The following is a 24,148-nucleotide window of genomic DNA, read 5'->3' as shown; positions in this document are numbered from 1 at the left end:
TAGGAGGTCTGAGTTCAAATAGCAATCTTTATTTTACCCCATGGTGCAGCATTGTCTGTAGTGATTTCCTATCTCCAGGAAGGGTGAGGGAGTGTGTTGCATGTGTTTGTGTGTGTTTCCTCCCTCTCTTTCCTCCCCCCCCCCCCCCCCCCCCACCCCCACCCTCACGCATCTTAGCAGGATGAAGCTAAGAAGGGAAAAATATGCAACACTCATCCCCTCTTTTTCCCTCCCTCCCCCCCCCTTCCCCATTTAAAAAAAAAAAAGTTGTACCTTTGAAGACTAATTCAAAGATTGCTGCTTCAGAGAACCATAAGCCATATGATGGACAATGGCAACATTGTGAACTTTTAACATTTAGTTAAATTAAATAAGCACACATAATCAGATCTTTCTGGGTATTCTACTTCACTCCAATTCAACAGATTTGGAAGCCCCACAAACCAGTTGGAGCAACTTAACATTTTTGCAGTTTTCTAATTGTAAGAGTTTCCTTTTTTTTGATATTTTCCGAAAGCTCGGTTTTGTGGTGCTGCTTCTCCAGCAGCCTCTTCTGTAATGAATGATTTGTTGTTTCTACTAAGGCTACCTGTGTGACATATTGATTAGTCTGGTCACTGTGGTTTTTCTGTACAGTTGTAAGTCTTTGTATGGAAAATATTAAGAGCAGCTTAGTGGGATATTGTACGAAAGTGAGCTGGAGATGTCCTTTGATGAAAAATTAAAAAATTTACATTGTCAGCTGATCAGCCTTTGTCCTTTTAATAGTTCTCGAGACATATATTAAGAAAAAAAAATATTTCCACTATTTTTATGGGCATCAAATTGGGGAAACAAAGCAGCGAGCGAATGCTCCCCCAGTGTTGATGTTGGAGTACATTGCAGTATTTGTGCACCCCTTGGCAAGTCAGGTAAAGTATCGCATTGCCTGTAGTGATGCCTGCCTCATGTAGGATAAGGGAGTGTATTGCACGTGTCTCCTCTCCAATCCTTCCGATTTTGGGAGACATGAAACAAAGGGGAGAAAAAAAAACACTCCTCTCTCTTTGCTCCTCCCCAACATCCGTTTAAAAAATATTATGCATTTGAAGACCCATTCAAATATTTCTTCAAAAACAAACATATAAATAGTAAAAGGGTAGTCAAATGACAGGTGGGGCTGATTAGGGACCAAAAAGGAGATCATCTTGTGAATGCAGAGGGCATGACTGAGGTACTAAATTAGTTCTTTGCATCTGTTGTCACTAAATCAGAGGTTTCTGCCAATGTCTGAGGTAGTAGAGAAATTGGATAGGATAAAAATAGAGAGAGGTGGTGGTTAAAATGTTGGCAGCACCCAAAGTAGAAAAGCCACTTGGTCTGGATGGAATTCATTCTAGGTTGCTGAGGGTGGAAATTTTAGAGGCTCTGGCTACTATCTTCCAGTCCTCCTTAGATATGGGAGTGGTGCCAGAGGACTGTTGGATTGTAACTGTAACACCCCTGTTCAAAAAAGGACGACAATTAAACCCAGCAACTGCAGGTCAGTTAGCCTAACGTCGATGGTGGGGGAACTTTGAGAGACAATAATCTGGGACAAAACTAATTGGCACTTGGAAATATATGGGTTAATAAATGAAAGCCAGCACAAATTTGTTAAAGGAAAATCATGTTTGACTAACTTGATTTGAGTTCTTAGATGAAGTAATGGTGAGGGTTGATGAGGGTAGTGTGGTTGATGATGTGTGTATGGACTTTCAAAAGATAAAGTACCACATAGTAGACTTGTTGGAAAAATTGAAGCCCATGGGATTAAAGGGGCCGTGGCTGGATGGATAAGTAATTGGCTAAGGGACAGAAAGCGGAGAGTAGTGATGAATGGTTGGTTGTTTTTCAGACTGGAGGGAAGTAGGCAATGGTGTCCCCAAGGGTCGGTGTTGGGACCACTCCTTTTTTTGATGTCTATTAATGACCTGTACCTGGGTATACAGGGCATAATTTCAAAGTTTGCAGATGACACAAAACTTGGAAATGTAGTAAACAGTGAGGACGATAGTAACAGACTTCAGGGGTACATAGACAGATTGGTGAACTGGGCAGCACATGGCAAATGCAATTTAATGCAGAGAAGTGTGAAGTGATTCATTTTGGTAGAAAGAATGAAGAGAGGCAGAAATTTGGGTCGGAGGCTTCCCGCGGGTGCAAGCCCCCGACCTGCACTTACATAGCGCGCCTGCCGTTGTGCTGTGGGCCCGCGTGGGATTCCGATCCTGGGCCTCCTCCAGCTGCTGGTGTGCAGTGCTTGCAAATCCCAGGGGCGCAGTTAGTTTGCAGCGTCCCCTGGGATCACGTGGCCATGGGGAGCCAATCGGAGCAGGGAATCTCCATTCATCGATTTGACAAGAAGACCTATCAAATCTATGAATAGAGATCGGCCCCAAAACCTAAGTAAAATTTCAAGTAATTTTTTTTTTTAAATCACATTTTTAAAATAACTAAATTACATAAATTTAAATTTTTGTTTAAAATAGTTAATTTTTGAAAAAATTAAAGTTTTTATCAGGGCTAAAAATAAACTTACCTTTCTTTAAAGTATTTTAAAATGATAAACCTGTGGAAAAAATGTTTTAATTTTACTTAATTAACCTCTTACCTTGTTAAAAGCAGGCCTTGCGCCTGCTTTTTCCACGCGCAGCTGCTAGGGACTTACCCGCATGGAGAAACCTGTATTTATAAAAAAAAATCAAAAAAAAAATCGGAGGTTCCAGGTCTACGCACTGCCTCTCCGATGCGCACGTTTGACCTCCAAACCCCTTTCTTCAAGGGAACGCAAGTTCCGGTTTCCAGCGCATGCGCGAAACCGGCACTTCCGTCGGCCTTACGGGTGAGTACATAGCGCGTACTCACCCGTGGGGACCCGAATTTCTGGCCCAATATAAACGAAATTGTAAAGTCCGCGCCGCAATAATACACTGACTTCGGGAGAACAGTTTAACAGGTACTTTACTGAACAAGAGGCAGCTTGAAACTGAAACTACAGAAGCCTGCTAGGGCCTTTTATGCAGGGGTGGTCACTGCCGGTACTGCAGTCTAAGACCAGTTATTCCCTTAAAGGGACATACACAACAATTCCTCCCCTTTCAGATAAACAGTACATAACATTCATTTAACAACTAAATAATAACTAATTACAATTACAATTTTCTCAGTAATATATACATCAACTGGAATAGTCATTTATAAGTTCAGTCTTTGAGGAGGCTTCCTGATCCGGACTGGACAGCGCCTTTCTCGAGTATCCTGTTCTGGCGGTGGAGTCAATTCTGGCTCATTGTCATTGGTTGGTTCGTCAGCTTCCAATACCCCTGCTTCTGAGGTAGACGCAATCTGTACTTCGGGCTCATTACCAGGTGCACATGCTTGTGGTACAGGTTTGGCTTGTTCCTGTGACTCTAGAATCTGGTCAGCATGGCGTCTCACGATGCTCTCTCCAACGTCCACTGTGTACATTAGTGGTCCCTGCTGTGTGCATATTGTGCCTGGCTGCCATTTTTCTGTTCGGTAGTCGCGGGCCAAGACTGGTTGCCCTATCTTGAAGCTCCTGGTTGGCTTCTCATTTATGTGCTGGAACTGCTTATCCTCAACATCTTGTCTTATGTTTGGTTTGAGCAAATCCAAGCGACATCTTAGTCTCCGGTTGAAAAACAGTACGGCTGGAGTTTGGTTGGTTACTGCATGTGTCGCATTCCGGTAAGCAAACAGGAAGTTATCCACCTTGTGTTGCAGTGGTATGTCGTCATTATACATTGCCTTTATGGCCTTTTTAAAGGTCTGAACAAACCTCTCAGCCAATCCATTTGTGGCTGGATGATATGAGGCAGATGTGTAATGTTTCACCCCATTATTCTTCAGGAACCTCCAGAAATCCTCAGACACAAACTGTGGGCCATTGTCGGAACAGATCTGTTCTGGCAACCCATTCCTGGCGAAGATGGTCCTTAGGACTGCAATAGTTTTTTCCGTGGTGGTGGAGGACATTTTAATGACCTCTGGCCATTTCGAATGGGCGTCCACAGCGATTAGAAACATTGAGTCCATAAATGGACCAGCGAAATCAATGTGTACCCGTTGCCATGGAGATGAGGGCCACTCCCATGGATGTAGTGGGGCCTGTGGTGGAGCATTTTGGACCTTCTGGCATCCTGTGCATCTCTTGGTCATATCCTCGATTTCTTTATCGATTCCCGGACACCGCACAAACGCCCTGGCTAGGCTCTTCATTTTTACCCCTCCCAGATGACCCTCGTGAAGCTCATTGAGTACTCCATCTCTCAACTTGGGTGGAATTACCACTCGGGATCCACACATCAAGGTTCCCCGGCACACTGACAGCTGTTCCCTCCTTGGCGAGAATGCTGGCAACAGTGAGTTGCCATATGCTGGCCATCCCTTCACCGTCAAATCATAGACCCGAGAGAGTGTCGGGTCATTTCGGGTTTCCTTCTCAATACTTGCGTTTGTAACAGGCAAACATTCGACTACGGTCGCATGGAATATCTCCACCGGGTCCACTGCAGGTGCTTCTTTCGCCGTAGGCAACGGTAGGCGCGACAGCCCATCAGCGTTTCCATGTTGTTTCGTACCTTTGTACTCTATGTCATACTGATGTGCCCCTAGAAAAAGTGACCATCTTTGCAGCCGTTGCGCCGTCATCACCGGAACGCCCTTTGGGTTAAAAATTGAGACCAGGGGTGGTTGATCAGTCAGTAGGGTGAATTTCTGCCCGTGCAGATAGTGATTGAACTTCTTCACCCCCCACACCAGGCTGAGGGCCTCCCTGTCTGTCTGGGCGTAGTTATGCTTGGCTGAGGTTAGCGAGCGCGATGCAAAGGCTATTGGCCTCTCTGAACCGTCACGGAATTTGTGTGACAGCACTGCTCCAATGCCGTAAGGTGACGCATCACATGCCAACCGAATCGGTAGTGTTGGGTTGTAGTGGGCCAATACTTCTTTTGAAGTGATTTGGCATTTACATTCCTGAAAGGCACGCTTACACTCATCACTCCATTTCCATGTTATACCAGTTTGAAGGAGGGCGTTCAGTGGGTGCAGAATTGTAGATAAATTCGGCAAGAACTTATGGTAGTAGTTCACCAACCCGAGGAACGACCTCAGTTGCGACACATTTTCTGGTGCTGGAGCCTTGACTACAGCCTCAATCTTGTCCGGCGACTTATGCAACTCTCCCTCATCAATCATGTGGCCACAATACGAGATTTGTCTCCTGAAGAACTCTCATTTGGGACGGTTGGCTCGTAGCCCATATTCTTGCAATCTCGTGAGCACCTGTTCCAGGTTGGCAAGGTGTTCATTGTCATTTTCGCCCGTAACCAGGATGTCGTCCAAATAACACTGGGTCCCCGGGATCCCTTGCAGGTCTTGTTCCATTGCCCTCTGCCACATAGCCGGGGCCGATGCTACCCCAAATACCAGTCGATTGTACTGGTAAAGGCCTTTGTGAGTGTTTATCGTGAGGTATTTCCTAGATGCTTCTTCCCCCTCCATTTGTAGATACGCTTGAGCCAGGTCAATCTTTGTAAAACGTTTCCCTCCAGATAGTGAGGCGAAAATATCTTCTATCCACGGAAGCGGATACTGTACTGTGTGCAGAACTGGGTTCACAGTCACCTTGAAGCCCCACAAATGCGAACCTTCCTTGGCTCCCCAGGCATGCTGCTCAATGCTTTCTTCATTACAGGAACGATGGGTGTGGCCCACTCGCTCCAGTGCACCTTGGACAGCACCCCCGAACGCTCCAGACTCTCCAGTTCAGCTTCCACAGCTGGGCGTATGGCACTGGTCTGGCCTTGACAAATTTTGGGGTTGCGTTATCCTCAATCTTAATGGTTGCCTTTACTCCTTTTAGAGTCCCAAGTCCTTGTTGGAACACCTCTTCCGCGTCAGATAGAATTTGTGACAGACGTCCAGGTGCGACGTCATCATCTTTTTTGTCAGTCACAGTTAGTGCCAGAATGGAATGCCAATCCAGTTGTAGTGTTCGGATTCATTCACGTCCCAATAATGGTCCTCCATCTCGTAGTATATACATGTATAGTTTCTGTGTTTCCTTTCCGTTATATTCAACTGTCACCCTTATTTTTCCTCTGGGGTAGACCTTTTGCCCCGTGTATGTCTTCAATACAATGGATGTGTCCTTTAAGGGTATGTGTGAGAATAGCCGCTCATAGTCTCGTCGATTCATGACAGTTAGGGCTGATCCTGTGTCCAATTCCATCTTCACTGGGGACCCTGCTATCATGAGGGTGACCCAAATGGTTCGGTGATCTTCTTTTGCGATCACGTTGTGTAACTTTAAACAACTTAGTCGCCTGCTCCCGGAGTCCTTATCACTCTCCTGATCTTCTGAACTACTATCTGTCAGTTTCTTTACTTTCCTGTACTGTTCCTTTTGTAGTTCTTGTCATGTTGGTCTTCTTTCCCGACCTGCAGACTCTTGCTATATGTCCCATTTTCTCGCATTGCCTGCATATTTTGTCTTTAAACCAGCAGTCCTTCTGCTCATGGGTTGTTCTGCCGCAGCGATAGCACTTTTCGGCTCCATACGCCATTTCGTTAGCGTTGTATTCTTGTGGTTTCTGTTGTATTTCCGCAGCTCCCTGTGCTGCTGCTTCGTAGGATACTGCCACGCTGAAAGCCTGTTCTAGCGTCCGGTCCTTTTTTGAAAGTAGTCGTTTCTGGGTTCCTTCACTCTGGAGCCCGCAGACAAACTTATCCCGTAAGGTGTCTGCCAGTCCTGCTCCGAACTGGCAGTGCTTCGATAACTTGCGTCGTTCCGTAAGATAGTCAGCATTGCTCCCATCTTTGTGCTGGTTTCTTTTATGGAACTTGAATCTTACTGCTATCAGCAGTGGTGTAGGGCTTAGATGTTCCTGTAAGATATGAACAATCTCCTCAAAACTTTTCTCCATTGGTTTAGCTGGGGTAATTAAATTCCACAATAGGCCGTACGTACTCGCACCGATCAGATTTAATAATACCGACGCCCTCTTTCCATCAGCCACCTTATTTGCCTTGCAGTACACTTCAATTCTTTCCACATACGTGGTCCAGTCTTCTACCTCGTTGTCGAAAGCAGTGATACTGCCACTTTTCGGCATCTTGGGGGATTTAAAATGGCGCCTCCCGCGCTTTTGCTTCTTCCCCAATGGAATAAAATGGCGCCTCCCGCGCTTTTGCTTCTTCCCCAACGGGATAAAATGGCGCCTCCCGCGCTTTTGCTTCTTCCCCTTACTGCCACGCTGCTCCTAGCGTTCTACGGGGTAATGGCGGCGACCCGCAGCTTCGGCGCATCTTGCTTTCCTTCCCCCCCCCCCCCCCCCTGTTTAGTTTCTCTCCGCTGTCCTGTACTCGAGCACCGACCGCGCCCTGTGCGCGCCACCCTCTTTTGTTTTCTTTTCCCGGCGACGCTGCGCGGCCCGATTTGTACAGCCGCTCGGTCGAGCTTGAGCCCGCCGCAGTCCGGAAGGGTCAGCGCGCTTACCTGCTACCAGCACGATTCGCTGGAACCACAGTCTCTCCCGCAATTCTCCAAACACCGATGGATTCTTTGGGCGGTTGCCCTCGGTCGACGCCCGTTGCTCCGACTACAACCTTCCAGGACCTTCCTTTCAGGCGAGATCCCCGTGAGATGATGCCACACTGCAGGTGAGTTCGAACTTACTCGTCGCCACTGTAAAGTCCGCGCCTCAATAATACACGGACTTCGGGAGAACAGTTTAACAGGTACTTTACTGAACAAGAGGCAGCTTGAAACTGAAACTACAGAAGCCTGCTAGGGCCTTTTATACAGGGGTGGTCACTGCCGGTACTGCAGTCTAAGACCAGTTATTCCCTTAAAGGGACATACACAACAGAAATGGTACAATTTTAAAGGGGGAGCAGGAACAGAGAGCCCCCTCAAGGCTTTTTATCTTCAGCGATATAGTACATTGACTTTCAGGAGAAGTTTTATATGCTTGGTTTTAATTCAGTGGCTGTTCCTTTTAAATCCACTCACCGTATATAGTCAATCTAAACTGACGAGTAGATTCCTATGCCAAGTCTATTTCGATACATTGGTGCAAGTGTTCTTAATTAAAGGCTGGTGAAATAATTCAAACTTAAAACGATTCTCTCTGGTTGGTTCAGCTTATACATGACTGACTGACTGACTGTACCTTTCTAAAAGTTGAATGGTCAGAAATTCAACAGCCAGGTAGTCCTGGTAACTCTCTTGTGGGATTTTAAAACGCTGTCTGTTCAAATCAAAGAGTGAGTTTGAAACTCCTGAAAACAAGAAAAATTAATTTGAATTTCCAAGTAACAGTGTAAATTAATTGGTTTACCATAGTAGTGTTAAAAAAAATTCAGTGGGGAAAAACACTTATCTAAAAGTTACTTACAATGAGGTTTCCTTATTCTTAAGAGTTGGAATCTTATTTTATCTGCTCGAACTTGGATGCAAGGATATCTATTGTAAATATATGACTTGCTTAAGTGCTTCTTCATCTTTTGTTTAACAAGTTTGTTTAATATTTTTAACTTAAAATGAGATCTGATGTGATGTGCGGGTTAGGTTGATTTGGCTATGATAAATTGACCCTTAGTGTTAGGGGATTAAATATGTGGGGTTACGGGGATAGGGTGGGATATGTGTCGGTGCAGGCTCGATGGGCCGAAATGGCCTCTATCTGCACTGTGGTGATTCTGTGGTACTTTCAAAGATTGGGTTGAAATCTTATGGAGACAGAAGATAGTTCAAGTAGCTAAAAGAAATTGCCAGTCCTGAGTACGCTGTTGTAAACATGTAGTTTTTGGCTTTTATTCTATTATTTTTAAGTGACTATTTTCATCCCTCACCTTTTACTTGTATGCATTCTCCATATGGGATAGATGGACTTGTGTAACCATGTGGAATGGTCTCTCGGAGCAGAAAAGGGCAGAATATTCACCATTGTTTTACCACCATAGATTATGTCCTCTGTAACCTCCTCCAGCCCTACAACACTCAGAGATCTCTGCGTTCCTCCAATTCTGGCCTCTTGCGTATCCCCAATTTTAATTGCTCGACCATTGGCGACTGTGGCTTCAACTGCTGTGGCCCCAAGCTCTACAATTCCCTCTCTAAACCTTTCTGCGTCTCCTACCTCTGTCCTCCTTCTTTAAGGTGCTCCTTAAAACCTACCTCTTTGACCAAGTTTTTGGTCACCTGCCCTAATACCTCCTTATGTGACACGGTGTCAAGTTTTGTTCGATTAGCTCCAGTGAAGCGCCTTGGGACATTTTACTGTGTTAAAGGTGCTATATATAAATGTAAGTTGTTGTGACTGTATTGCATTGTCCCACCTGGTCCTTCGCCACATTTCTGCAGCTTTAGCCACCATGGACCATGCCACCTTCCTCCAACATCTCGCCTCCATTTTCCAGCTCAGTGATGGTGTCCTTGCTTGGTTCCACTATTGCTTATCTGATTGTACCAAGAGCAGCAATGGCTTCTTTTTCTGCCTCTGCAATCCCCCCAAAGATCTTTCCTTGGCCCCCTCCATTTCCTCATCTACATGCTGCCCCTTGGTAACATCATTTTCAGGTATGAGGTCAGATTCCACATACATGTATATTGACGACACCCAGATTTACTTCTCCACCACCTCTCTTTACCTGCGCACTGCCTCTGTCTTATCAAGCTGTCCGACATCTAGTCTGGAATGAGGTGCAATTCCCTACATTATCTCTCAATCCTCTAACGCCTCAAATTTAAAATTCTGATCCTCGTGTTTAAATTCTTCATGACCTTGTGCCTTCCTATTTCTGTAACCTCCTCCAGGTCTACAGACACCCCTCCCCGAACACACACTTCCTCTGATTCAGGCCTCTTGTTCATGCCGCTCCCTTTGTCCCACCATCAGCGGCCGTGCCTTCCGCTCCTACACCCAAGCTCTGGAATTTACTCCCTAAATCCCTCTGTCTGTCCATCTCTCTCTACTCTTTTAAGACTTTTTAAACATACCACTTCGACCAAGCTTTTGGTCACCCCTCCTAATACTTCCTTCTTTGACTTGGTGCTCTTTATTTTTGTTTGTTTGCGCCTCTGAAGTGCCATGGGATGTTTTTCTATGTTAAAGGCGTTGTATAAATGAAAGTTGTTTTGAAGGAGACATTTCCTCCTGTGAGGTGGCTGAGAATTGATAAATACTCAGCTCACGTACTCACAAATTTCTTGGGGTATCTGCTATTATCAGTACTCAAACCCGTGTTAATTTTTTGGCTAATAATCTTTTTTAATACCACTGTTTTCCTCTGATTGTTGATACGTATTCATATGGGTCAAGGACCTTTCACTTAATTTGCAAAACCTTCTTTCAAATATTCCTGTGCTTCCCAGCCACATTGTTTAATCATTCTGTATCTCTTGGCCTTCTTTGCTTTTGAAAAAGGATGTGTCTTCATTACAGGGGCAGTGTCCCATTATATAATTTTTAATTGCTTTGCTGTGCTTATGCACCAACGAGATTGTAATGATCACAATTTTTTTCTGATTATATCTGGTGCTACAAATTAAGAATGTGAATAGTATAGTGCATTGTAAAGCAGACAGCGTAGAAAATAAATGTTAAACTCAACATTGGTCTTGTAACTTCCACACAATGCATCACATTTCACCTAATGTACTGCTAAAAGGCAATCCATGTGTGTATGTATATAATTTTTAAACACTATTTCTTGTGCACCACAGCCAAAATGATTGTGTAGAAATCACTTGTTATTTTAAACTGTTTTAGTTGGTGCTTTCATTTCCCATCTGTTGTCTGACCTATTTGGAAACTAAGCTCAGTGAATTGGTGAGAGATTGTGCTCAATTACAAGAGCAGTGGACGTTAAATACCAAAGCGGCCCAAATCCAGTCATTACAGCCTTGGTCCAAGTGTGGTCAAAAGAGCTGAATTCTAGAGGTGAAGTGAGAGTGACTGCCCTTGACATCAAGGCAGCATCTGACCGAGTGTGGCATCAAAGAGTCCTAGTTAAATTGAAGTCAATGGGAATCCGGGGGAAAACTCTCCACTAGCTTGGGTCATACCTAGCACAAAGGAAGATGGTTGTGGTTGTTGGAGGTCAAGCATCTCAACCCCAGGACATTGCTGCAGGAGTTCCTCGGGGTAGTGTCCTCAGTCCAACCATCTTCAGTTGCTTCATCAATGACCTTCCCTCCATTATAAGGTCAGAAGTGGGGATGTTTGCTGATGGTTGCACAGTGTTCGGTTCCATTCGCAACTCCTCAGATAATGAAGCAGTCCATGCCCGCATGCAGCAACACCTGGACAACATTATGCCAATTAATTGAAGCTTTTAAGATAATAAAGCAAATTGACCATATTGATTCAGGCAAACTTTATTCTGGCAAAGGACTCAACACTTCTTTGTAGGGGGCAGAGGAATGAAAGCTTTAAAAAAAAAAAAAAATTGGTAGTTTGGAGTAAGAAGTCAAGATTTTTTTTATTACCCAAAAGAGCAATAATATTGTAGAATAAATTACAAGAATGGACTCTACAAATGGTTACGAAGAATGTTTTCATGGAGAGAAGGGATTGAGAGAGATGGTGAAAATTGTGAAAATGGAGTTGATCCATCAGAAGCAATGGGCTTGCTTAGCTCCACAGGTCTTTTTCTGTTCCTAAAAATTCTTGTAATTTTAGAGTGGCTATGCATAGCAGCATTAGTTAAATCCACAGCATACATTTAAGAATGCCTGCTCTCCCCTCCAAAAATAAACTGGAGGACAGTCCTGAGCTAGAAAAAGGGTTGTAAATAGAAGACTCTCTCATTTTGGGTCCAAGCCATATTTGTTGGAAGAAATGTTTAAATCTGTTCGAAAGCCTCTGTCATGAAATTCATGCTAGTGCTAGGTTTAATGCTTCAAAATTAAATTATATTTACTTCAGAATTTTTAGCCAATTGTGCTGTTGTTGTGTTTTCATAGATGTTTGAGATTAAAAACATGTTTTTTTTTTCTTTTTAATAGGAAGTAGAAACAGAGCAATACTTTAATCTCTTCTTGCCTGAGTTGAAGCAGCGAGGCTATGATGGGTTCTTCTGTCCAAAATCTCGTGCCAAATTAATGTCTGAACAGGAAAAGAAGCATGTAGATGGATGCGCAATATTCTTCAAAACAGCGAAGTATGTGTAGACTGTTAGATGATACACTGCCTGTGTCCCAGTCATCTACTGTTGATTGCTGTTCTCAATTTGTCAATTTCACTACGGGCACTGATGTATGTTGGTGACGTTAACTACACTCATCACTGCATCTATAATGACTGCCACGGTCAAAAAAAAGCAACCAATCCAGAGTATGGCAACCTCATGAATTTACAGCATAGGTTTATAAAATAATGAATTAAAGGCTATAACCTAATTTTGGTGTTACGGCGATAGCTAATGTGGTTTATGTTGTCTTCTAAACACTGATGAAATTATTGCTTTGTATAGCTAGTTCTTCTCTCTTACTGCAAATGTGGGCTTCTTCCTAGAAAACCTCATTCGCAGTAGCCGAGTGTAGCATACTTTCCCACTTTGTGTTTGTGGTATCCCTTGTAACAATAGAGATGGGGAGCTTCTTCCCAGAGCGAGAGAAATTTTGAGCGCATGACATGCCACCCTGCATTTGCTCACTTCTGAAAGGCAGACTAGTGCAGCATTAACAGAGGATTGGGGCCATGTTAGTTGCCCACCTGCTTGGCTAGGGGATGTTAAGTGTAACAAACAGGATCAAAAGGTTGAGGGGGGTGGTGGTAGGCGGTGGGAAGGAAACTGAGAAAGTGAATGAAATTTAGGGCACAATTTTTTTAAAGCTATGGGATAAATTTTCATCGTCCGTTTTCCAGGAACAGAGTTTTGCACATTAAGACTTAATATTGTGAATTCCTGGGAACATTCTGAGAACAAATTTTTAAAAACAAAATGGTGCGAGATGCTAGGGAGTCTCGCTTTGCTCCAGAGCCAGATCGAGCCTTGACTCTGGTATCTGGTGCAACCTGGAAGTTAGACTTGACAATGTGCCCATTCCCATGTCCATTCTGCCGATGTCCAGTTGAGCTCCAATTCCCTGCCAATCTCGTTAGAATACGTCTGAACGTAAATCGGCGTTAAACAATCGGGGCCACAGGAAACTGCTGAACTCTCACCATATATTCCTTCTTTAAGTATGAAAATTAAAGTTTCAACTTATTTAACCATCATTCATGTACATTAAGCACAGCATATTTAAGAACCTGCAATCGGGAGAAGTGTTTCAATTTTTAATGTGACATACTTGTGTCCTAATGCATTCAAGAAAACAAAGTACAGTGCAGGTCTCCGTGAGGATCGACAACAACTTGTATTTATATAGCGTCTTTATCGTAGTAAAACGTCCTAAGGTGCTTCACTGGAGCGTTATCAAACAAAATTTGACACTGAGCCACATATGGAAATATGAGGGCTGATGACCAAAAGTTTAGTCAGAGGTAGTTTTTAAGGAGCTTCTTCAAGGATGTTAACGAAGCAGGGAGATTTAGGGAGGGAATTTCAGAGTTAGGGCCTTGGCAGCTGAAATCACAGCCGCCAATGGTGGAGTGATTTAAAATATGCGATGCGGAAGAGGCCAGAATTTGGAGGAGCGCAGAGATGTCGTAAGGACATAAGAAATAGGAGCAGGAGTAGGTTATATGGCCCCTCGAGCCTGTTCTGCCATTCAATAAGATCATGGCTGATCTTCGACCTCAACTCCTCTTTACCGCCCAATCCCCATATCCCTTGATTCCCCATGAGTCCAAAAATCTATCGATCTCTGTCTTGAATATACTCAACCACTGCCCTCTGGGTAGAGAATTTCAACGTTTCACAACCCTCTGTGTAAAGAAAATTCTCCTCATCTCAGACCTAAATGGCTGACCTCTTACCCTGAGACTATGCCCCCTAGTTCTAGACTCTCCAGCCAGGGGAAACAGCCTCTCAGCATCTACCCTGTCGAGCCCTTTCAGAATCTTGTATGTTTCAATGAGATCAGCTCTCATTTGTCTAAGTTCCAGAGAGTATAAGCCCATTCTACTCAATCTCTCAGGGCTGGAGGAGGTTACAGAGATAGGGAGGGGGTGAGGCCATGGAGGGATTAGAATTTTAAAATTGAGGCGTTGCTTAATTGGGAGCCAGTGTAGGTCAGCGAGGATGGGTGAATAGGACTTGGCGCGAGTTAGGACACAGGCAGCTGAGTTTTGGATGACCTCAAGTTTATGGAAGGGGAAGATGGGAGGCCGGCCAGGAGTGCCACAGGAAACTGCCAAACTCTCACCATATATTCCTTCTTAAAGTATGAAATTGGAATAGTCAAGTCCAGAGGTAACAGGCATGGATGAGGGTTTCAGCAGCAGATGAGCTGAGGCGCAGCTGGAGTCGGGCGATGTTACGGACGTGGAAATAGGCGGTCTTGGTGGTGTGGATATGTGGTTGGGAGCTCATTTCAGGGTCAAATATGACGCCAAGATTGCGAATAGTCTGGTTCAGCCTCACAGTTGTCAGGGAGAGAGATGGAATCGAAGGCTAGGGGGCAGAGTTTGTGGCAGGGACTGAAGACTATAGCTTCGGTCTTCCCAATATTCAGTTGGAAGAAATTTCTGCTCCTCCAGTACTGGATGTCAGACAAGCAGTCTGACAATTTAGAGACAGTGAAGGTCGAGAGAGGTGGTGGTGGTGAGTTAGAACTGGGTGTTGTCAGCATACATGTGGAAACTGATGCTGTGTTTTCGGATGATGTCGCTGAGGAGCAGCATGTTGATTGAAAAATAGGAGGGGGCCAAGGATAGATCCTTGGGGGACACCAGAGGTAACGGTGCGGGAGCTGGAATAAAAGCCGTTGCAGGTGATTCTCTGGCTTCGACTGGATGGATAAGAATGGAACCAAGTGAGTGCCGTCCCACTCAGCTGGAGAGGCGTTGGAGGAGGATGGTGTGGTCAACTGTGTAAAACGCTGCAGACAAGTAGAGAAGGACGAGGCGGGCTAGTTTCCCTTTGTCGCACTCGCAGAGGATGGAAGCCTTTTGTGACTAATCAGAACTGTTTTGGTACTGTGGCAGGGGCAGAAACCTGATTGGAGGGATTCAAACATGAAGTTCTGGGAAAGATGGACACAGGTTTGGGAGGCGACAGCTCGTTCAAGAACTTTGAAGAGGAAAGGGAGGTTGGAGATAGGGTGGTAGTTTGCAAGGACGGAGGGAGTCAAGGGTTGCTTTTTTGAGGAGAGGGGTAATTACGGCAGATTTGAAGGAGAGGGGGACGGTACCTGAAAGAGAATTGCTAACATGGGGGCCACTAAGGGAAGTTGGGTGGTCAGCAGTTTAGTGGGAATAGGGTTGAGAGCAGGAGGTGGGTTTCATGGACAAGATGAGCTCAGAGGGCATAAGGAGAGACCGGAAAGAAACTAGAGAAAGATGCGAGTTCAGGGCTAGGGTGGGGGGAACCTTAGAAGTTTGGCTCAGTGGGCTAGGGCAGCATTTCTCAAACTGGGTTCCGCAGACTTTCCAGAGGATCCGCGACCAGAGGTAATTTCAAGCCAACTCCTTTATAAAACCGACACTGATTCAGTTCTTGTGAATTATTCTCAATGGCTGGGCCCGCCTCCTCAGGCCCACAGTTCTCACTCACTTTGCAACGAGTGCTCCCTGCTGGTTGAGCCGATTCCTTTCCTTGGCGCCATGGCTCTGTGACATCCACCCGACAAGTGATCAGAGTGCCTGCAGGGCCCTTCAAACACGAGCCTGAACATGTTCACACAAACATGTACAATCTCAGTGTAGCTATTAACACAACATGCCAGTGGGACAGTATGGCGGTGAGTCATGCTTCCAGCAGCATTCCAGCAGGTGCATGGGTGCTTGTGTCCTCGCTCACCTTGGGCAGCCTGCTGATGCTTTAAAAATTGTCCAGTACTAAGTGGCTAATAGTGGCTATCAGTTGCTGCGAAGTACCCAGAATTAGTGTGAGAAGCGGGCACACCCATCTCGCTGATATCTGTAAGTAAATACTGTACCTGTTTTCTTTAAAAGCATCATTAAAACACACTTCACATGCAACACTTTCATATTAGGAGTATTCCATAGTATTATAATTTAGATGGGGGAGTCCATGATTACTAATCGATTTGAAAAGGGGTCCTTCAACCAAAAAAGTTTGAGAACCACGAGGCTAGGGGAAGGGAAGGTGGCAGCTGAAATGACAAATGAACCCATGAGTTCCTTGCACTTGTTGGTGAGGGTGGAGGGGGTTTAAGAAGACGGTTTGCGATAGAGAAAAGAAGCTGGGTGTTACCTTTGTAATAAAAAATGCTTGAAACATTGCAATAAACCTCCAGAAAATTGCATTTGTTTCCTGCTATGCCTGAAAATCTGGTTGTAATTTGAAGAGGGCCTATAAGCAAGCACAATTGCAGGAAACTCAGGCTTTGTAACTTGAAGGCAAAGGCACAAAGATGATGTGTACAGATGATAGAAAAGAGTAAACCGGTCTCAAAGTTCTGAACCCGTTGCTCTATTGTTTTCTGTATCATATGTGACCTCGTGTAAGTTTAGCATGCCATACGTTTAGCACCCCTACTCTGGGTGCTTCTATAGGTTTTTCATGGAGAGAAAAAAGAGACCGGGTGTTGTACCTATGGAGAAAGTGAGTGCAAGCTCCTGTCTACCGCTCAGATTTTTTAGGTGTAGTAATTGTGTTCTACCACTCGAGGGAACTCTTAATATTTACATCGTTTACTTGAAACATTGGACAGTTGCAATGCAGCATTAAAGTCAAGTCTTCGATATGTAAATCATTTTCCTGTTTTCCCCCAAATTCCTGATGAGGGTTAATCTTAGTTTCCCAGTGCACTTACTTTAAACAAGATTAATACTGTGCAAGACAACTGACGTCGTTCACTCCATAGTTCAGTTATGGACATCTCAGTGTTTTTTTTCCTCTCTCAAACCTGCTGAGAACTTTTAGATGGTGGGAATAATGCACTTTGAGTGGTTTCTGGTCAGTTAATTTTGTGCAGTACATAATTAATAGTTGTTTTTGTTCCAGTATAAATTCTAAAGGAGGTTCCCCAAAAAATGTGGGCTAATTAGTGGCAAATTTATATATGTTAGACTGCTTTATATTTACATAGAGAAACATAGAAGGTAGGAGCAGGAGTAGGCCATTCGGCCCCTCGAGCCTGCTCCGCCATTCAATGAGATCATGGCTGATCATCCAAATTCAGTACCCGGTCCCTGCCTTCTCCCCATATCCCTTGATCCCTTTAGCCTTAAGAAATATATCCAACTCCTTGAATATATTTAATGAATTGGCCTCCACCGCCCTCTGTGGCAGAGAATTCCACAGGTTCACCACTCTCTGGGTGAAGAAATTCCTCCTCATTTCAGTCATAAATGGCTTACCCCTTATCCTTAGACTGTGACCCCTGGTTCTGGACTCCCCGGCTATCGGGAACATCCTTCGTGCATCTAGTCTGCCCAGGCCTGACAGAATTTTATAGGTTTCGATGAGATCCCCTCTCAATCTTCTAAACTCCAGTGAGTATAAGCCCAGTTGACACAATCTCTCCTCATACGTCATTCCTGCCATCCCAGGTATCAGCCTAGTGAATCTTCGCTGCACTCCTTCCATGGCAAGAACATCCTTCCTCAGATAAGGCGACCAAAACTGCACACAATACTCAAGGTGCGGTCTCACCAAGGCCCTGTAAAACTGCAGCAAGACATCCTTGTTCCTGTACTCGAATCCTCTTGCTACGAAGGCCAACATACCATTTGCCTTCTTAACCGCCTGCTGCACCTGCATGCTTACCTTCAGCGACTGATGCACAAGAACACCCAGGTCTCGTTGCACTTCCCCTTCTCCCAATCTATTGCCATTCAAATAATAATCTGCCTTCCTGTTTTTTCCACCAAAGTGGATAACCTCACATTTATCCACATTATAGTGCATTTGCCATGTTTCTGCCCAATCACCCAACCTGTCCAAATCGTACTGGAGTTTCACGACATCCTCCTCGCAGCATACCCTCCCACCCAGCTTTGTGTCGTCTGCAAATTTGGAGATATTACATTCAATTCCCTCGTCCAGATCACTAATATATATTGTGAACAGCTGGGGTCCTAGGACTGATCCTTGCGGAACCCCACTAGTCACTGCCTGCCACTCGGAAAATGACCCGTTTATTCCAACTCTTTGCTTTCTATCTGCCAACCAGTTCTCTATCCAAGTCAATACCTTGCCCCCAATCCCATGTGGCTTAATTTTGCACGCTAATCTCTTATGCGGGACCTTATCGAAAGCCTTCTGAAAGTCCAAATACACCACATCCACTGGTTCTCCCTTATCTATTTTACCAGTTACATCCTCAAAAAATTCCAGTAGATTAGTCAAGCATGATTTACCTTTTGTAAATCCATGTTGACTTTGTCCGATCCTGTCACTGCTTTCCAAGTGCTCTGCTATTACATCTTTTATAATGGACTCTAGCATTTTCCCCACTACCGATGTCAGGCTTACCGGTCTATAATTCCCTGCTTTTTCTCTACCACCTTTTTTGAATAGTGGGGTAACATTAGCTACCCTCCAATCCATGGGTACTGTTCGAGTCTATCGAGTTCTGGAAGATGACCAGCAATGCATCTACTATCTCCAGGGCCACTTCCTTAAGTACCCTAGGATGTAGATTATCGGGCCCTGGGGATTTATCGGCCTTCAATCCCGTCAACTTCCCCAACACCATTTCCCTACAAATACTGATTTCTTTCAGTTCCTCCCTCTCATTAGTCCCTATGCTCCCTGACATCTGTGGGAGGTTATTTGTGTCCTCCTTTGTGAAGACAGAACCAAAATATGTATTTAATTGTTCTGCCATTTCTTTGTTCCCCATTATAAGTTCCCCTGATCCTGACTGTAAGGGACCTACACTTGACTTCACCAATCTTTTTCTCTTCACATATCTATAAAAGCTTTTCCATAATAGAGCCTGTCCCACTTCACCACCACCCTATTGCTGTGAGCGGGAATGAAGGCTGCAGTAATTTCCTTTATTGTACCTGATTGTACCTCATCCTGCCATCGAAATGAGATCAGGCAGACAAGAATATGTAACTTCTGTCTTGTTCAGTCCATCCGATTCAAAATGGAGGCACTGGATAGATTAAAAAAAATTGTTCTCTGGATGTGGATGATGCTGAGGCTGAATTTATTGCTCATCACATTTTGCATGAGAAGGTAATGGTGGACAGCCTTCTTGAATTGCTGCAATCCTTGTGGTGACAGTACTTCCACAATGTTAATAGGTAGGGAAATCCAGGATTTTGACCTAGCAATGATGAAGGGTAGCAAGAGTGCTATAGCACTTGCATTTCACTCTTTATTTTTGAGGATGTAATGATGGTTGAATTGTGGTATCAGAAGTTTTAAAGTTTGTAAAACCTGCAGCTTTGCTAAATTTACTGTGACTTGTAACCCTTTTCTATGTTCATTAAAGAGTCTTCCACTTCTGTTAATTCCAATCTGTCATTCCTTTCCCTCTTTGAGAGTGAATAGTGTAATGCCTTCTCTCTCCCTTCTTCCCCTCAGATTTGCATTGGTGCAGAAGCACACAGTGGAATTCAACCAATTGGCAATGGCCAATTCAGATGGATCTGAAGCCATGCTAAATCGAGTCATGACAAAAGATAATATTGGGGTAGCAGTGCTCTTGGAGGTGCACAAGGATCTTTTTGGAGGTACATGTTTTGTATTCTTAAAACTGCAAGTGAGAACCAAATGAATTGACCTTACTTTTGGTAAGGCTAGTGCTGGTGATGTTTTGGCCAACTGCTCAGATGTTTCCTTTCGAGGGATGATTTAAAATGTCTGGTTGGAATTTCTTCTTGAAGAAAAGTGCAATACTTTTGCTATCCTACTGATTTTGTAAGCTAAATGTGACGATCAACTTTTATTTTGCCTTCCTACTTATTCAAAGAGCGTTTATTGTACTTCTGTACGCTGCATATAAAAGCCAAGCTATGTACAGTACTTGCATTTCTTTACCTCCTGTTTGGCTTCTTCCAATTCATGCCCCATTCTTTAGGTAAAAGGTTGGCCTCTGTTAATGCTACCCTTCAGAAAATTGGCTGGAGGTGAGCCAGTGTGGCCCATGGTGATTTACTTTTTGATTATTTTGCTTATGGAATATACCACTCCTTGATGTTGGCTATCATTGTTTTCACTTCAATTCCAGACAACAAAAATATTTGTAATAATCATATAATCGATGTACTCAAAGAATAATGCAAGTGAAACAATATTTGGGATTCTGTTCAGTTTATTTATTGCTATTTGTGAAACTTCACAATGAATATTTACTGAAGGGTGTAGTTGCAGATGCTTCAGAATTACCTAATCCAAATGAAAAACAGGGTTATTCCAACAAGCTGGTCATTCATTTTTTTCCCCTCCATGAAACAGAACAGTGAGTGTATATGGATGTTTTCAGATTGTACAAGATTATTGTCTCATTTGCATTGGATGGGGTAGACCAGAAGTTGGGTACGTGGGTATGAGATGCTTTTGTATCTACAAGGGGTGCCTTTTGCTCTTTATAATTTGGGCAGAACTATATTAATGCCCACCAGGCCAAATTGGCAGTGGCCCTCAGCTAAGCAACTATCCCAAGGGTAGCTCAACAAACTGTAAAATGTACCAGTTAACACTGCACTGGTAGGTTGGAGCTTCAGTTGGCAAGTAGGGCTGGAAAATGTTTATGTATAATATAACCTCTGGGTCAAAGACTGACATTTGTTTTGAGTTATTAATTTAGGTGTAATTTATTAGTGATCGAACGAAGACAGTATAGCTAGATTTTCATAAAGTGAGTGTAACTGATCTGAAAAAGAGATTGAGATCTGTAATGCTCGATCAAGGGCATTTCTGTTGTGGGTTTCACTGGATGCTGGAAACTTCCACCTGGAACAGCCAGGAGCTTCATTTGAATATGTTATTGCTGTTTTGATGACCTCACTTTGAAAACCATGTAATTTCCTAATCCTAACTATGTTTAATCTACTCAGCTGTACATGGAAGTTAATTTCAAGAGCCCTGTAAGAAGATCTTTTGCACAATTTTCAGTCCATTTGTCAACCATTTTCCTTGCTTTTTTGCTGGTGTTACTTTGATATTCAGGAGTCGTGGCAGCCAGTTTCCTACCCCCTCTCCCCCCCCCCCCCCCCCCCCCCCCAACAGCTACAATGGTGCCTCAATGGGTTCTTCCATGGGAATCCTCCATACTTGTCCTTTTTGTAGGAAGAGGCAAAGCACCATTGGAGAGATGAAAGGCAGGTCAGCCTGTACCAGAAGCGTTTGATGACCCTCTACTAATACCCTCATGACTACATTTACAAACCCAGACACACACAACTGGGCAACTACTTGTGCAGGCTGTGATTCATAATCCAGGCTGTAAAAGATTTGACACATCCTGCCGAGTGACCTGCAGCCAAACTTGCCTGTAGCCACAGTGCAGCCAGTGGTTGTGAAGGTCACAACAACCAATAACTTCTGTGCCCTGGACCTTAGTCAGAAGGTTGTGGGTTCAAGTCCCACGCCAGAGACTTGAGCACACAATCCAGGCTAACACTTCAATGTAATACTGAGGGAGTGCTGCACTGTCCGAGGTGCCGTCTTTCAGATGAGACATTAAACCGAGGCCCCGTGCCTCCCCTCAGGTGGACGTAAAAGATCCCATGCCACTATTCAAAGAGCAGGAGAGTTCTTCTGGTGTCCTGGCCAATATTTATTCCTCAACCAACATCTAAAAGAGATGATCTGGTCATTTATTTCATTGCTGTTTGTGGACCTTGCTGTGTGCAAATTAGCTGCTGTGTTTCCTACAGTATGTGACTACACTTCAAAATTACTTAATTGCCTGTAAAGTGTTTGGGGTGCCCTGAGGTTGTGAAAGGTACTATATAAATGCAAGTTTGTTCTTTCGATTGCTACATACATTAAAAACATCATCCCTTTCAGGTGTGAAGACACTTCACGGAACAGAAAAGCAGCTAATTCTGGTGGCCAATGCACACATGCACTGGGACCCTGAGTACTCTGATGTGAAGCTCATCCAAACCATGATGATTATTTCTGAACTCAAAGCTATTCTTGAGAAGTCAGCTGGTTCTCTTAGGCCAAGTTGCCCTTCTGCAGACCCTAACTCCATCCCATTGGTGCTGTGTGCAGATCTCAATTCACTGCCAGATTCGGGTAAGACCATCAAGGACGAGATATGATGACTCGTACCTGTACAGTGCTTGTGAATTTTAAAAAGAAATCTATGCAAATTTTATTAGGATTTTGTGTACAGTCCACTGTTTGTTGCTCATAGTTGAAATGTGTATCCTTAACATGATGCAAAAAGTCCAGTTCAATTTAGTACAAGTGAGTTGCCTCTGATTAACAGAGTGCCTTTAGGAAATAATAACTAATCAAAATGGAATTACAGGTGGTGTTCAATAGAATACAATATAATTGGATACAATTTTATTTTAAGCAGTGCTTTGTGCAGTTCATGTTAAGTTGCTGTGTGTGTAAGACAACGCAGCACGGAGGCCATTGTAATGCAAGCTGTAAAACAAATTTGCCAGTATATCCAGTCTGTCAACTGCACATTTGTGGTAACTGATGAGCGATGGCTTGGGTGCATCACACTGACTCCATTTGTCGTGCAGGTGTTGTGGAATACTTGAGCACTGGAGGTGTTGCACAGAATCACAAAGACTTCAAGGAGCTGAGGTACAACGAGTGTTTGACGAACTTCAGCTGTAATGGAAAGAATGGAACTTCTGATGGCAGAATTACTCATGATTTCCAACTCCAGAGCGCCTATGAAAACAACTTGATGCCTTACACAAATTACACTTTTGACTTCAAGGTAAGTGGTAGGCTGCACTGTGGTTTCCATTATGTTGGGCTTGTGGAATCTGTTTGCAGATAATGCTGATCTTTTTCATAGTTCATTGTTGGTTACAAGGATGATTATTTAACAAAGATGATTATTTAACGATGCGGTCTCCTCTACATTGGGGAGACCAAACGCAGATTGTGCGACCGCTTTGAGTAACACCTCTGTTCAGTCCGTAAGGGTGACCCTGAGCTTCCGGTCGCCTGTCACTTTAATTCACCACTTCACTCCCGCTCTGATCTCTCTGTCCTCGGCCTATTACATTGTTCCAATGAAGCTCAACGTAAGCTCGAGGAACAGCACCTCATCTTTCGATTAGGCACTTTACAACCTGCCGAACTCAACATCAAGTTCAACAATTTCGGATAATTATCCCTGCCCCCATTTTTCATGTAGTATGATTTTTGCCACTCCCATTTGCAACATTTTATCTTTCCTGCCTCTTACAAAAGTACAGGATGTTCTTTCAATTCCTTCCTCCCCTCCTAACCCCCCCCCCCCCACCCTGCCGTCTCTGTACCTGCTTAATATCTGTTACATCTCCAGCTTTTTCCAGTTCTGATGAAGGGTCCCAGACCTGAAACGTTAACTCTGTTTCTCCTCCATGGATGCTGCCTGGCCTGCTGAGTAATTCCAGCATTTTCTGTTGTTATTTCAGATTTCCAGCATCCGCAGTATTTTGCTATTATATTGATTATTTAACTGCACCATTTTGATATGTTTTGACATCCCCCCCCCCCCCCTCCTCCCACCACCAGCATTTTGCCATGCAACTGTTATCATATGTAACGCCTGTCCACTTGCCTCTTCCCAAAGCATTGTCCAGGGCCTTAACTGTTCCTTCCATGTGAGACAACAACTTGCACTTGCTTCCTTCTATCTAATATATACTGTACTCATTGTTCAGTGTGTGGTCTCCATTTTGGGTGACCTCCTATGCTGAATAGCTCTGCTCTGTCTCAAGTATCATCCTGACCTACCTGTGGCTCACTACCCCTCTTTTCCCCCCCCTCCCCCCCAACTCCACTCTGGCCTGCTTTTTTTTGTTTCCTGCTCTGTTTTAACCAAGCTCGATGCAAGCTTCATTGAGCAGTTTTCATCTTCTTGGTACTCCGAGCCCAC

The 24,148-nt window shown here is 44.0% G+C and overlaps 1 protein-coding gene across 1 annotated transcript in view; it reads left to right on the top strand.

The window, feature by feature from the left end:
• cnot6l (CCR4-NOT transcription complex, subunit 6-like) overlaps positions 1–24,148 on the top strand; it is a 122,273-nt gene that overhangs the window by 83,779 nt on the left and 14,346 nt on the right. The window contains exons 8-11 of the mRNA XM_085963182.1: positions 12,056–12,210; positions 19,666–19,814; positions 22,096–22,329; positions 22,794–22,996. Coding sequence (XP_085819308.1) covers positions 12,056–12,210; positions 19,666–19,814; positions 22,096–22,329; positions 22,794–22,996 — 741 coding nt within the window. The remainder of the gene's footprint in view (positions 1–12,055; positions 12,211–19,665; positions 19,815–22,095; positions 22,330–22,793; positions 22,997–24,148) is intronic.

This window comes from Somniosus microcephalus, chromosome 2, assembly GCF_052327205.1.
Source record: "Somniosus microcephalus isolate GS21.2 chromosome 2, FLI_Smic_1.0, whole genome shotgun sequence".
Classification (NCBI taxonomy): Eukaryota; Metazoa; Chordata; class Chondrichthyes; order Squaliformes; family Somniosidae; genus Somniosus; species Somniosus microcephalus.
The sequence above is the reverse complement of the archived record's forward strand: the minus strand, read 5'-3'. Positions and strand labels throughout refer to the sequence as shown.